The 14,903-nt window shown below is 42.6% G+C and overlaps 1 protein-coding gene across 1 annotated transcript; it reads right to left on the bottom strand.

The window, feature by feature from the left end:
- Positions 1-9,748: 9,748 nt before the first annotated feature.
- On the bottom strand, positions 9,749-14,874 carry LOC118494583 (coiled-coil domain-containing protein 183-like). The gene is made up of 4 exons (XM_035998890.1): positions 14,535-14,874; positions 13,726-13,851; positions 11,882-11,951; positions 9,749-10,000 (listed from the first exon to the last, which is right to left on the bottom strand). The coding sequence occupies exons 1-4, from the start codon at positions 14,670-14,672 to the stop codon at positions 9,864-9,866; spliced, it is 471 nt and encodes a 156-aa protein (XP_035854783.1). The 5' UTR covers positions 14,673-14,874; the 3' UTR covers positions 9,749-9,863.
- Between the last annotated feature and the right edge of the window lie 29 nt (positions 14,875-14,903).

Here is a 14,903-nt window from a genome sequence, read left to right as displayed (position 1 = left end):
ACTTGAAGTCTTGCCTTAGTGAACTAGTAACACTGGTAGGGAGAGGTAGACCTGCTGCTTGAATGACACACAGAAGACCCAAAACAAACACGTGTTTTTGATCAACAATATCAAATTATTTTCGAGGGCTTTAATGCATAATTGGAATGAGAGATGAATGGATCCTGGGCTATTTTTTTTAATTATTCTTAGTTTTGTAAATTATAACATCTAATCATTTAGAGAACCTTTAGCTTTAGCTCCAACGGCCAGGCCTGACAGCGCTCATGGGAAGCAGTACAGTTGCTATCACTGATCCTGATTCATCACATAGCTAACAACAAACAACTGGCTGCAGCCCTTCATCCTGTGAGTGGACGGCTTCCATCATAATGAGTTGGACTGCTGCAGCATTCAGATTATCCACATGGAAGCTAGGTGGAAAAGCTGGCATGGGGTCGTTCACGTGACGCGGTGCTGTTTTTAGATGTCTGACGCATGCCCCCCCCTCCACCTCCAAAACTCCCCCTGCGAGCATCACTGGATTAAAATAGCCGGATGCAGATATGTTATAGCTCTGCTACACAATGTCAATAACTCTGATTTAGTTCAGATAGTTTCCTTTGTTGACAGTATTGGCAAAAAAAGAGACAACAGAAGGTCTACCTGGCCTGAATACATACACAATATTTCATTTTTAATCAGAAACAGCTGAACTAAAGTCACATTTGACCCAGTAGTTAATTCTGTCCTCGGTGGGAACACATCCATCATGGGACACTAAACTAAACTCTCCATCAAAATGGATTGGTGTAAATAGAAAATACAATTGATTATGATCATTTCTATGTCTCCCAATTTTATTATATTAACAATGTTAGGTGTAAAGCTTCCTGAAATAAAGGATGAAACTAATGAGACCGAAGCAAATTGAAAAGAAGAAAACAACTCATAAAAACCAAGGCAATATCAACTATTTCTTCTGCACATTTAAGTCTTTAAACTCAACTTCTTACAATATCTTTTATTATTTTTTACCAAATATGTACTTTTATACGTAAGATAGAGTGAAAACTTCCAAATCATTTCATGTCTTATTTTCAAACTAACTCACAGATTCCCTCTCACTCATTCCATTGATTCAGCTCCACAACAAGCTCTGCTCTTCTACCCCCCCGTCAATCAATGATCACTTGGCTAAACTGGCTCTATTACTATGCAAATCCTGCCAAATTACCATACTTTCCCATCAGTGCTGTCCAGCTGGAACCTGCACCAATAACATACTTTAATATTCCACTGCACTATATTATTTATTGATATTTTAATATGTTTTAGCTTCATGGCTGAGCTGAATGCTCCCAATGGATTCATATAGTTATATTGGCAGTTTTTAACATCAGATGATTTGTACAGCATTATTAACAGGACTTTAGTTCTGAAACTAAAACTTATTTGCCATTATGTAATTGAACTGGTGTAAATCAATCTCTTGAGTCAATTATTAAACTGGACTTATACACACTGATCTGTCACCGGCCTGGCAAAGAAAACGTTATCCCTGTAAAACAAGTTGTCATTTTTACAAGTTAGTATTTTTACAAATGAAACAAAACATACCATAGCCAACTGTTAGGAATGCTGGTAGGTGGATTCTTTTGGAAGGCGTCAGGCTGCTTTTAGGGTGCATGCTAAACTAAAGACTAAATGGGCACATGAGGATTTTTTTTAAATACATTTGATAAAATGAGAACCCTTCCTTTAAGACAGTGCCTCCTCCCAGCACCGAGCCTGCTTCCCCTGTTTATAACCCATGAGATTCATGTGAGGGTGTTCAATGTACAAATATAGTTACAATACATCCATATGCATGTCTAATGTGAAGCATGTTTTACAACATGATGACCTGATGATGGCGCTAGAGGAAGAGTCCGCGGATCATCAAAGTCAGAGGAATTTTCAGGGAACCATGAATGTCAACTGAATGAAAAAGCAGACAGACACACAGAGAGACAGACACACAGACACACAGAGACAGACAGACAGACAGACACACAGAGAGACAGACAGACCAACAGACAGACAGACACACAGAGAGACAGACAGATGGACCAATAGACAGGCAGCCAAACAGATAGAGAGACAGACAGAAAGACAGAGAGACAGACAGACCTACTCACATCCATGGAGTCATGCAGCTAGCATAGCGAAAATTAGATTTTCTTGCACACTGTCACAATAAAGTCGGACTTCTTTCCACATGTGTATAAAACTACAAAAAGATCATGCTTGGTTTGGCAAAACACACTGGAAAATACACACTAGCTACACTTGTTAATACCAGTGCAGGCGGGTCCAGGTCGTGCAGAGCAGCATCTTCATTCTGCTATGAAAGTAGCCATGGAAGATGGCAACTGACCAGTCAAGACCAGTAGGTAGGAGTGGAGCAGAGAAAGAGTTTGAGTCTGAGATAAGAATAAGGTCCTGAGAGCCAGAGAAGTCACAGAATGACAACAATAACTTATAGGGAAATAGTCATCTAATAAGTAAGGGATTAAAAGAAATCAAAGATAATTTTTTAACGACAATTCAGTTAAGCGTGGATGTGATGACGTTGGAGAACAACATGTCACTTTGCACGCTGATGGAGTTTCCTATTGTTACACCTGTGCGCACGTCTGATGTCTCCGGGGAGCTATTGGCAACACGTGCACTACAGAAGCATGAGCTAAAGCCAGAGGGCTTCACAGCTTCAGCTGTGCTCTGACCTACTTACCTGGGTGACCTGCTTTGTTTTTTGTGAGAGATAGATGACGCAGAAGCCCTGAGAAACAGGGTGAAGAGGAGGAGTGCTAAGATGGAGTTGAAAAACACCAGATGAAAAATCATTTGCAGACAGAGGTAGGCCACTAACAAAGATTAAATCAATAGTTTCTCCAGGAGGGGGTGACGTGTGTGTGTGGGCCAAAGCTGCAACCCTAAGTATCTGGCTTTCATCTTTCTCCATACTAACTGTGGCTGTACTGAAGTGTGACACTGTGTTGGATACACAGCAAACATGGCCTATCACATTTAGAGATGTAAAACAAGTGAGTTTTAGAAGCGCCTGGTCAGCTCACCTGGTTGAGCGTACGCCCCATGTGCAGCGTCTCAGTCCTTGTTGCAGCGACTGTGGGTTTGGTTCCGACATGCGGCCCTTTGCTGCATGTCATCCCCCTCTCTCTCCCACTAATATGACTTAATCTGTCCTATCATTAAAGGCAATACAAAAGAAGACAAAACCAAGTGAGTTTGACTGCTGGTGCGGTGTGTGATGTCCATCATCAGTTTGATCTGGGATGATTTATGACACGAGTTAGCAGACCTTGCTACATTAATCATGTCATGTTGCTAACCATGTCCTCTATTTCAAGCTACGTGCCACTCTATATTTACCTGAATGAGGAGATAGCACGGTTTGTACAGCAGCAGCCAGTGGTGGACAGGCTTCTCATGTTGAGTGTATACCCTCATGCAAGCCAAAAGATTAAGATATGGTCTCACTTACTAAGAAATATAGTATTTGCAGTGTCTATTGATTGTTCTGCTTCTCCTTCATCTGTCCCCTGCATGATTCCCCCCCTCCCCCCAGCCACAGCAGGAGAGGGTCTCTAGTCTCTGCAGAACATCGTCACATCGTGCCCTAGATCCCACTGATGACCAAGGTACACACTGCAAAAAGTGGCTGTTATCCAGCCTTAAACCGTATTTCTATAAAGTATGCTCCGTGTACTTCTGAACAGCACAGCACACTGCAGAGTCATGTTCCTGTGTTTAAGCCATGCTTTCCCAGGCTTCAGTGTGTGCTGCTGTAGCTACAGAAACCATGATTTACCCTCACATTTCACCTTAATGACTCTGAAGTTAGAAAAACAACATTTCTCCACCCTGTCTAACATTATGTCATCATCACCTTGTTCCAGCTCTGCATTAATCAGAATCAGAATCAGAATCAGAAAGGGCTTTATTGCCAAGTACGTTGCACATACGAGGAATTTGTCATGGTGTTGTTGGAGCATGTCACACATTCAAATATAAGAAGGATAAAAAGAATATAAACAATATAAGTATAAACATATACACACAGTATGTATTAATAACGATAAAATAAATAAATAAAGTTAGGCTATACGATGTAAACTGTGTATTTCTCATCATGACTCCCTAAAGACGACCAGAACTGAACTGAAACCTTATCTTTCTTATCTGAAACACATTAAAACTAATGAAGCAGTGAAGGGTTTCAGTGGCACATTTTCTTCAGCCCAGTAGTAGTAGTTCACCTTGTTAAGATACCTGACCCAGTTGTACTTGGGCCCTTCAGACTGAGTGATGAGTTAAAAGGGGAACTCTGACAAAGAACTGTGTGTGTGTGTGTGTGTGTGTGGGGGGGGCAGCTATAGAGAAGGCTCTGTCGCCCCAGGTCCGGCGCTTGGTCATGATTGGTGGCGACAGTAGGTTGGCATCAGAGGAGCGGAGGCTGCGGGAAGGAGTGTGGTGATGGAGCAGGTCGGTGAGATATGAGGGGGCCTGTTTGTGGAGGGTTTTATGAGTGAGGAGGAGGACTTTGAATTGTATTCGTTGTGGGACAGGGAGCTAGTGGAGGTTCTGGAGGGAAGGTCGAAGGCTGCAGTGAGGTCCAGAAGGATGAGGATGCTGAGGTGACCAGAGTCTGAGGAGAGGAGGAGGTTGTTGGTGACTTTGAGGAGGGCTGTTTCTGTGTTGTGCTGTGAGCGAAATCTGGATTGAAATGGTTTGAACAGGTCATTGGAGTTGAGGTGGGCTTTTTCGTTGGAAGGCAACAACACGTTCCAATTTTTTTCCACAGAAAAGGAAGATTGGAAATAGGACGGAAATTGTTCATATTATCAGGGTTGAGTCCAGGTTTTTAAGGTTTAAGGTTTTTAGGTCTTGTCTTCATTAATACTGTACAGTATGTAACAAACTGTATAAGTATGAATGTAGGGTTTACTGTGAAAGCACAACACTTAACCATGTTGATGTTGAGTTTATAGGCAGGTGTTGGTGTTCAGTGTGCTGTCATATTCCAGGCACACATTAGGAGTGCAGCATTTAGTGTCAAAACTCAGAGATTGTAAAATAAACTGTAACTGCCCCAGCTCCTTGTCAGTGCTCTACATGTGTAGCGCTTTGAGTGTCTATGATAAAGTGCTTTATAAATGTAATTAATTATTATTATTATTATTAATAATAATAACATAATATTATATATTATTATTATCTCCCTTAACACCTGGCTCCAGCTCACATGCAGTATTCACAGGATAGGTTTTATTGACAACTTCAATCTGTTTTGGGAACGTGGCTCCCTGTTCAGCAGGGATGGGATTCATCCCAATACACGCGGAAGCCAGATGCTACGTGGAAATTTGCACCACGCCCTGCATACCCAGACCTCTGATTGACTGTTTACATCCCGTAAACACTCCCACAAGCACACTGACCAGACACACTCTCCCAAAGTCAATAATCAGAGATACAGCGCTACACGCCCCTCTGTGCTCCCTTCAGAGCAATCACCCATTCATAATCCCATAACCACCGTGTCTGTCCCCCGACTGAGACCGTTTAAACCAAACGCTAACAAAAGAGGTGCTATACTAAACAACCTAATTGGAATTAAAACAACCACTGCAACGATAGAACAGAATAGGAAAATCAAATGTGGACTATTAAATATTAGATCTCTGTCATCGAAAGCATTATTGGTAAACGAATTGATATCAGATAACCACATTGACTTATTCTGCCTCACCGAAACCTGGCTGGGCCATGACGAATATGTTAGTTTAAACGAAGCCACTCCTCCCAGTCATAATAATACCCAAATTCCACGAGGCTCAGGCCGAGGAGGGGGAGTTGCAGCCATATTTGACTCGAGCCTGTTAATTAATCCTAAACCTAAACTAAATTATAACTCGTTTGAAAGCCTTGTTCTTAATCTTCAACACCCAACATGGAAAACAGTACAGCCAATTATATTCGTTGTTGTTTACCGAGCACCAGGTCCATATTCTGAGTTTTTATCTGAATTCTCAGAGTTTTTATCATGCGTAGTCCTTCAACCAGACAAAGTACTTATTGTAGGTGATTTTAATATCCATGTGGACATTGAGAGCAATAGCCTTAGTACTGCTTTCAATTCACTGCTAGATTCTATTGGTTTCAGTCAGAGGGTGCATAAGGCCACGCACTGTTTTAACCACACCCTCGACCTTGTGCTAGAATATGGCATCAAAATTGACGATTTAATAGTATTTCCGCAGAATCCTTTATTATCAGACCATTTTTTAATAACTTTCGAATTCCTACTACCAGACTATACGAAATTAAATAAAAGTTTCTACACTAGATGCTTATCTGACAGTGCTATAGCTAAATTTAAGGAAGCTATTCCAACAGCACTTAACTCAATGTCATGCCTTAATATAACAGAGGACTGTTATGTTAACTCTAGTCCCTCCCAACTTGATAACTTTGTAGACGCTGCTACGGCCTGCCTACGGACTACTTTAGACTCGGTTGCTCCTCTCAAAAAGAAGATGATGAAGGAAAGGAAACTAGCACCTTGGTATAACTCCCAAACTCGCAAATTAAAACAAATCTCACGAAAACTTGAAAGTAAATGGCGTTCCACCAAACTGGAAGAATCTCGTGTGGATTGGCAAGATAGTCTAAAAAATTATAGGAGGGCCCTCAGAAATGCCAGATCAGACTATTACTCAACACTAATAGAAGAAAATAAGAACAACCCAAGGTTTCTTTTCAGCACTGTAGCCAGGCTGACAGATAGTCACAGCTCTATTGAGCCATCTATTCCTATAGCTCTGAGCAGTGATGACTTCATGACCTTTTTTAATGATAAAATTATAACAATTAGAGAAAAAATTCATCACCTTCTGCCCACAGCTTCCAACGACTCACCATTGGGCGCAGGAGGGCTAGAGAGAACGATAAGACCTGATACTTATTTAGACGGCTTTTATCCTTTAGACCTCCAACAATTAATGTTAAGGGTCTCTTCAGCTAAGCCAACTACCTGTCTCTTAGACCCCATTCCAACGAAGCTACTTAAAGAAGCACTACCCGTGGTCAACACCACATTACTAGATACGATCAATATGTCCTTATTAACGGGTCACGTACCGCAGTCTTTTAAAGTAGCTGTGATAAAACCTATTCTGAAAAAACCCACCCTCGACCCTGAGGTCTTAGCCAACTATAGACCTATATCTAACCTCCCGTTTCTCTCCAAAATCCTTGAGAAGGTAGTCGCTAATCAATTGTGTGACTTTCTGCATAGAAATAGTCTATTTGAAGACTTTCAGTCAGGATTTAGAATGCATCATAGCACAGAGACGGCACTGGTGAAAATCACTAACGACCTTCTAACTGCTGCTGACAAAGGACTTGTCTCCATACTTGTCTTATTAGATCTTAGTGCTGCATTCGACACTATTGACCATACCATCCTCTTACAGAGACTGGAACATTTAGTTGGCATTAAAGGAATCGCACTAAGCTGGTTTAAGTCCTATTTTTCTGAGCGATCCCAATTTGTTAATATTAACGATAAACCATCCAAATACGCTAAAGTTAGCCATGGCGTTCCTCAAGGCTCAGTGCTTGGACCAATTCTATTCTCTTTATATATGCTTCCTCTAGGCAATATTATTAGGAAACACTCAATTAACTTTCACTGTTACGCAGACGACACCCAATTATATCTGTCAATCAAGCCAGACGAAAGCGGTCAGTTAGCTAAACTTCAAGCGTGCATTAAAGATATAAAATCCTGGATGACCCACAATTTTCTGATGTTGAACTCAAACAAAACGGAAGTTATTGTGCTGGGACCCAAGCACCACCGAACTTCATTATCTAAATATATAGCTACCCTAGATGGTATTGCCCTGGCCTCCAGCACTACTGTCAGAAATCTAGGAGTCATTTTTGACCAGGATCTATCCTTTAACGCCCACTTAAAACAAACCTCAAGAACAGCCTTTTTCCATCTTCGTAACATTGCCAAAATCAGGAACATCCTGTCTCAAAACGATGCTGAAAAACTAGTCCATGCATTCGTAACTTCCCGGCTGGACTACTGTAATTCTTTACTATCAGGCTGCTCAAATAAGTCCCTCAAGACCCTCCAGCTGATCCAGAATGCTGCAGCACGTGTTCTGACAAGAACTAACAAAAGAGATCACATTTCTCCTGTATTAGCTTCTCTGCATTGGCTTCCTGTAAAATCCAGGATTGAATTTAAAATCCTTCTCCTGACCTACAAAGCACTAAATGGTCAAGCACCATCATACATAGAAGAGCTTTTAGTACCTTATTGTCCCACTAGAGCACTGCGCTCCCAGAACTCAGAGCTACTTGTGGTTCCTAGAGTCTCTAAAAGTAGAGTGGGAGCCAGAGCCTTCAGCTACCAGGCCCCTCTCCTGTGGAACCAGCTCCCAACTTGGGTTCGGGGGGCTGACACCGTCGCCACATTTAAGAATAAACTGAAAACCATCATCTTTGATAAAGCTTATAGTTAGGGAGTGAGGAGTTGCAGCATAGTAGAGTAGAGTAGAGGGAGGCAGGAAGTACAAGCCCGTTCCGGCAGGGGAGAGTACGAGCCCGGTCCAGGGCCCCTCTCTTTAGCCTGCCTCTCTTAGTTATACTATTATAACTCTAGACTGCTGTGGGAAGCTCCTTCCAAGGACACAATGAGCCGCTCCCTCTTCTCTCTTTTCACTTGTCTCCTTTTGTGTGCATCTTAGTCCCAGAAATGCCTGTTACTAACCTAGCTCTGGGGAGTTTTCTCCCCGGAGTCCCTTTGTTTCTTCTTCACCCAGAACATCGCCTTGGAATTGGGTGGCACCTACACCGGGGTCCTGGGTGCAGCTGACGCTATGGACTTACTACACCCTGCTACGCTCTGCGTTTCCCCGCAGTGTCCGACTGCGTCCTGCCGCGTCCAACCGCGTCCACCCAGGCTGCTGTGCCACACTACACCCCGTAACGCCCTGCTGTGCCCTACTATGACATGAACTACTATGACTACCATTGTGATCACTGCTTCACTATCTTTATTATGACTATTATTGCCACCATTCACCACTCCCCCAACTGGTGCCGTCAGACACCGCCTACCAAGAGTCTGGGTCTGTCCGAGGTTTCTTCCTAACAAAAAAAGGGAGTTTTTCCTCGCCACTGTCGCAATAGCTACTGCTAATGCTTGCTCTTGAGGCAACCACTGTAATAGTTGGGGCTTCGTAAAGTACAGAGTTTGGTCTAGACCTACTCTATCTGTAAAGTGTCTCGAGATATCTCTTGTTATGATTTGATACTATAAATAAAATTGAATTGAATTGAATTGAATTACTATGTACAAGATCTCTTTAGCATATAATGTGCTGTTTATAGTCAGGCAGGCTCCCTTCCTTCAGCTCAACATATGTTCTCTTCACATGAGTTACACAATGCTGCCACCTAGTGGTTCAATACCTGCTCTGCAGTCTTAAGCGAGGTCTGTCCTGAGGTTGTCTTTGTGCCTTCTTACAGTGTACGCTAAATTAAAGAAGAATATTCAACTGTACACATTAAGGACATATTGAGACCGTTAAGCCCCAAATAATTCAAATTAATTACAGTTGAATTAAATCCACTTAAACATAAAAGTGAGCAAATTAATAAGAATGAGCTGTGTTGTTCGATGTAAATGTCTAAGGAAAACACTTTCACAGTTATTTAGTGTAGAAAGAAAAGGAATGTCTGTGGATCAGCGACAATCACTCAGTCCTGCTGTTCTCCTCTTTAATCCATTAGTGTCTCTACTCCTTCTTCTTAGCTCTCCTCGACGACTTCTTGTTCTGCTCAGCTTCGATCAGTCTGCTGCTGCAGCGCTTGATCTCCTCACGGGATGGACAGCACTCTTCCTCATCATCATCATCACTAAGCTGGAGAGCGTCTGTTAGGACAAGGGATATTCTCAGTCAAGACATCTGGACACATGCACGACTGCACTGCATTGAATGCATTCCTGATATTTACTATTTCTCCTGTAAAACATGATTTTAAAGACACTTTGAGTTTTCACACCCCAGATCTAATCAGTCAACATCGGGAAGCATATCCATGCTCTTTTCTCTTGAATTCACTTGCTAAAGTCTTTTATTGTTGAGTACACTGTGTTCCAGCAGCTTGTGAACCGTGGCAGACCTACTTCTGTGATTGGTTGGATATGTATCTGTGTCCCAACCAGCAGCGCTGCCCACCAAGACTCAGGATCTGTCTAGACCTACGCTGTAAAGTGTCCTGAGATAATTCCTGTTATAATATGACACTATAAATAATATAAAATTGAATTGAATCCCACCTGAGCATCTGGAGCAATTGTCTCTCAGCAGAGGTAACAGTTTGTTTAAGGTTGGACGAGCAGAAGGGAACGATGCTCCATGTTCCATGTGGAATGCTTGCAGGCCAGGCTGAAGCTTTGTGCCTAATGCTTGAAAAGTGCTAAATACATGAAATTATTATTACGATTATTATTATTGTTTGAAAGCATCTGGGTGCTGGCAGCTCTAATAGGCCGTTTGTGTCTTCTGTCAGTCTGTGAACAACGTGATTGGCTGGCGGTGGGCATGTTTTCACTAACCCGTCTCGCTTCCCCGCAGACCGTTCTCAGCATGTGTTGTTGCACGGTGACATATCAGAATCCCATCTGCACTCATCACTCCATCTTAGAAACAGCTGGGACACTGTGTACTGAGGAGAAGAAGGGGCCAACGCCAGTGGGATCATACAGGGCACAGGGAGACATGTGACTGCCATGTTTGAGCCAGCTTGAAGAACTCCATCTGTGTTTTTTAAGGTTGGACGAGCAGAAGGGAACGATGCAGGCGAAGCTGAACGAGGAAGTTTTCCGTGTGGAATGCTTGCAGGCCAGGCTGAAGCAGTCTCAGGACATGTTGGACGCTGTTGAGCGGGGGGTCGACAACCTCTACTTCAGGATGAGCTGTGTTCCCGTGGAGGTCTGGACCAGGACAGTCCTTTTGTTTACTGCTGTCTTTACAGGACAGACTTTCTATCTTTATACAGTTTTTCTTTCCAAACGATTTTCCCAGTACGTTGTATTTATGAACTATTGATTGTTCTTAGGAGTTTGGGACCTATAGTGGTTTCAGACTCCTGACACTTTCTCAGATCTGTACTTTCCCATTGTGATGTTTGTGCACAATCTAATACATGCAGCTCTATAGTTAGCTGCTGTAGTAAAGCAGACTCGCTGACTCACTGTAAGAAGCACATTCTGTCCATTGCATCTACAAAGCATCATTATCTCTTAGCTCGGTGTAACCACAGTACTTCAGTAAAGCAGGAATACAGCTGGCTTGTTAACTCTGATCTCAGAGAGAGTGACTGCTGTGGGAACATACACCAAGGCTATTCTCAAACTTAACTAAAGAAACATGTTCCAGAAAAGATGACTGATTTTATATTACTCTTACATTTAACAGCTTCTTTCTGTTTTCACAGAAATGAATTATATGCCTAGACATATATACTGTAGTATATATACTAGATATAATATATAAATTGCTCTTACACCCCTTAAAATCAAGTGGACCTCGTGACCCTGCAAAAAGCTTTGGTGACCCTGAGGGGGGTTGGGACCACCAGGTTGGGGACCAGTGCTGAAACCCTTTGTACCATTTCAGCATTGTTAGAGTCATTGTAATAAAGTGAAGTGTGCCTTGACTCTTAGATGTTTCTAACTGGAACCACAGATCCTCGCTCCTGTGTATTTCTCTTTACAACACAAAGCTGCTGAACGCATCCTGTTACTCACATATCGGGGAGCTTGGTCTCTTGATGTTCCTTGACTCCATCTTGTTGAGCTGTTCGAGCAAGCTGTGAACCTAAGTAAGACGGAGACGCAGAGGCAAAGGTTAACCAGATACAACAGACTTATGCTCACAAACAACTTGACTTTTCCCAAAAGAGAGACTGGAAGCTGAGAGGCATTGCAACATTAGGAGCTACAAGAAGAAACACTTTTTTTAAGTTGTTTTGATGGACAGGGAATTTATTGATTTGTGACACCTTTAAAGTGCTCATATTATGCTAATTTTCAGGTTCATAATTGTATTTAGAGGTTGTACCAGAATAGGTTTATGTGGTTTAATTTTCAGAAAACACCATATTTTTGTTGTACTGCACATTGCTGCAGCTCCTCTTTTCACCCTGTGTGTTGAGCTCTCTGTTTTAGCTACAGAGTGAGACATCTCACTTCTGTTCCATCTTTGTTGGGAGTCGCACATGCTCAGTAATACTGCTATCTAGTCAGAAGCAGAGTATGAGGGCGTGCCCTGACAGTAGCTAGGTAAGGACTACTAGCCAGTCAGAAGCAGAGTATGAGGGCGTGCCCTGACAGTAGCTAGGTAAGGACTACTAGCCAGTCAGAAGCAGAGTATGAGGGCGTGCCCTGACAGTAGCTAGGTAAGGACTACTAGCCAGTCAGAAGCAGAGTATGAGGGCGTGCCCTGACAGTAGCTAGGTAAGGACTACTAGCCAGTCAGAAGCAGAGTATGAGGGCGTGCCACTCTAGCAGCTAGGCGGGCATTATAACGTGTGTTCCAAAGTGACCACGTTTGTCTCTGAAGTAAAGGCTGGACTACAATAGAGCTGTTTGGAGCAGTTAGTGAACAGTGTTTTCTGTTGGAGATGGTAAGTCCCTTTGGGGGGGACTTTGGGCTTTTTCACTTTGTAAACCTGTAACGTGCACAAAAAAGATATAAAACACAATAAAGGAAAGGGAAAAAGCCAAAAGGCATAATATGAGCAATTTAAAAATGCATCTTATAAACAACTGATAGGACAGATGCATACAATGTATAAGATACACTTTTATAAAAAACTGTATATCAATCTTCTCATGTAACTGTGCTTTAGACAGAAATACTGTTTGCAAAGTACTCCTTTCGTAGTTATATAAAAGTAGTGCCTGTTGGGAACAGGTCGATGGCTCGGCCCGCTCATCCAAACGACTTCTCACAGGACACTGAGCAACACACCTGCCATCACATAGATGTGTCTCCGTGCTATGTTAGAGTATATGCATCATGTGGTAAAAGCTAGCTATTTGCTTCTTTGCCAGGCTATTTCCAGGAACAAAAGTGTTCATTCTACAATGTCTGTGAAATGTTTGAGTTTGCTACAATCTCACATCTGCCGTCTCTCTGACTTTATCTGTTCTTTAATGTTTTGTAGCGAGTGATGGAGAGCCAGCTGTACCCAGCATGCCATTCAGCGGTGTTACAGTTAATAGGGTCCCCTCTCAATACACTGCACAGTGTGTACATAATGCACTACAAATACATATATATATCTCAAGATCTTGCACTGACACTGCAATACACCCGCCAAGTGAGAAGACGATCAGATGAACGGTTGAGGAAATCGACAACAGTTAGATGAATAAGTGGAACATTTTGGAAACAATCCACTTTAAAGATGTGTAAAATGTAGGTACTGGCATACTTTATACTTCATTACACAACTATTAAATCAGGGTTAGTGTTAAAGGACCAGCTGGTGGAAAACTATAATAATAATAATAATAATAATAACATCAGCAGAAAATGTCAGACACAGCACATTAAGCCGATGAGATGAATGAGAGAAGTGTAGCACCCTCTCTTGGTCCAGGCCGCTGATCTCAGGCTGGTGCTTGGATGCTCTGTGCAGTAGTGTTGGTAGACGGGCGCTGATGTCCCTGAGTTTGTCCATGCTGTCAGTACAGGAAGCTCTGGGCAAGCCCTGCCAGTGGGACAAACATGGATCAACAACAAGCAAAACAAGATGTAAAGATCAGGGAAGACAAGATCATCTCAGGAGAACTGGCTGTCCTTCATCAGGTCAACATGTTAACGTGTCCAGTAACACTTTGGTTTGGCACCAAACACCTGCACAACTACACCCATTCAGCCTCAACCGTGCTATGTGCTAATTAGCAGATGTTATCCTAATCATTATACCTGCTAAACATCAGTGTGTTAGCATTGTCATTGTGAACATATTAGCATGCTGATGTCAGCATAGCAATACTACGGATTCTTTTGAGTGCGCTGTCGATGGACACTATTCACCCACAATGCAATGCACAAAGGAAAGAGAGGAGTTCCTCCGGCTGAATTGTTTTAGAATAAGTTTTAAATGTCAATGAGTCAGCTGCAGAAAGGTCTTGGTGAACAAAAACAAACTTTCTGTTTGTGAAGTTTAAAGGGCATTTCAGTCGCAGTTTGTATCACATATTGGGTCATTTCAGTCAGTTACTATTTACTACTTACTATTAGTATGTAATGTATGGATATATTATGGTAACAGCGCAGTGGCTCCATGCTGGAACTCTTTCAGGGCTCACATGTGAGCAGCACTGTATAAAGATAGAAAGTCTGTCCTGTAAAGACAGCAGTAAACAAAAGGACTGTCCTGGTCCAGACCTCCACGGGAACACAGCTCATCCTGAAGTAGAGGTTGTCGACCCCCCGCTCAACAGCGTCCAACATGTCCTGAGACTGCTTCAGCCTGGCCTGCAAGCATTCCACACGGAAAACTTCCTCGTTCAGCTTCGCCTGCATCGTTCCCTTCTGCTCGTCCAACCTTAAAAAACACAGATGGAGTTCTTCAAGCTGGCTCAAACATGGCAGTCACATGTCTCCCTGTGCCCTGTATGATCCCACTGGCGTTGGCCCCTTCTTCTCCTCAGTACACAGTGTCCCAGCTGTTTCTAAGATGGAGTGATGAGTGCAGATGGGATTCTGATATGTCACCGTGCAACAACACATGCTGAGAACGGTCTGCGGGGAAGC

Source organism: Sander lucioperca, unplaced genomic scaffold (genome assembly GCF_008315115.2).
Source record: "Sander lucioperca isolate FBNREF2018 unplaced genomic scaffold, SLUC_FBN_1.2 Unpl_62, whole genome shotgun sequence".
Lineage (NCBI taxonomy): Eukaryota > Metazoa > Chordata > Actinopteri > Perciformes > Percidae > Sander > Sander lucioperca.
This window is presented reverse-complemented; position numbering and strand designations above follow the sequence as displayed.

What these genes read in the sequence shown, in the direction of transcription:
- LOC118494583 (XM_035998890.1), bottom strand. Translation starts at nt 14,672, where the DNA reads ATGCAGGCGAAGCTGAACGAGGAAGTTTTCCGTGTGGAATGCTTGCAG. An exon ending in TGAGCTGTGTTCCCGTGGAG is followed by an intron (nt 13,852 to 14,534) that starts GTCTGGACCAGG and finishes TCCCACTGGCAG; the next exon opens with GGCTTGCCCAGAGCTTCCTG. An exon ending in GAGACCAAGCTCCCCGATAT is followed by an intron (nt 10,001 to 11,881) that starts GTGAGTAACAGG and finishes TTGTCCTAACAG; the next exon opens with ACGCTCTCCAGCTTAGTGAT.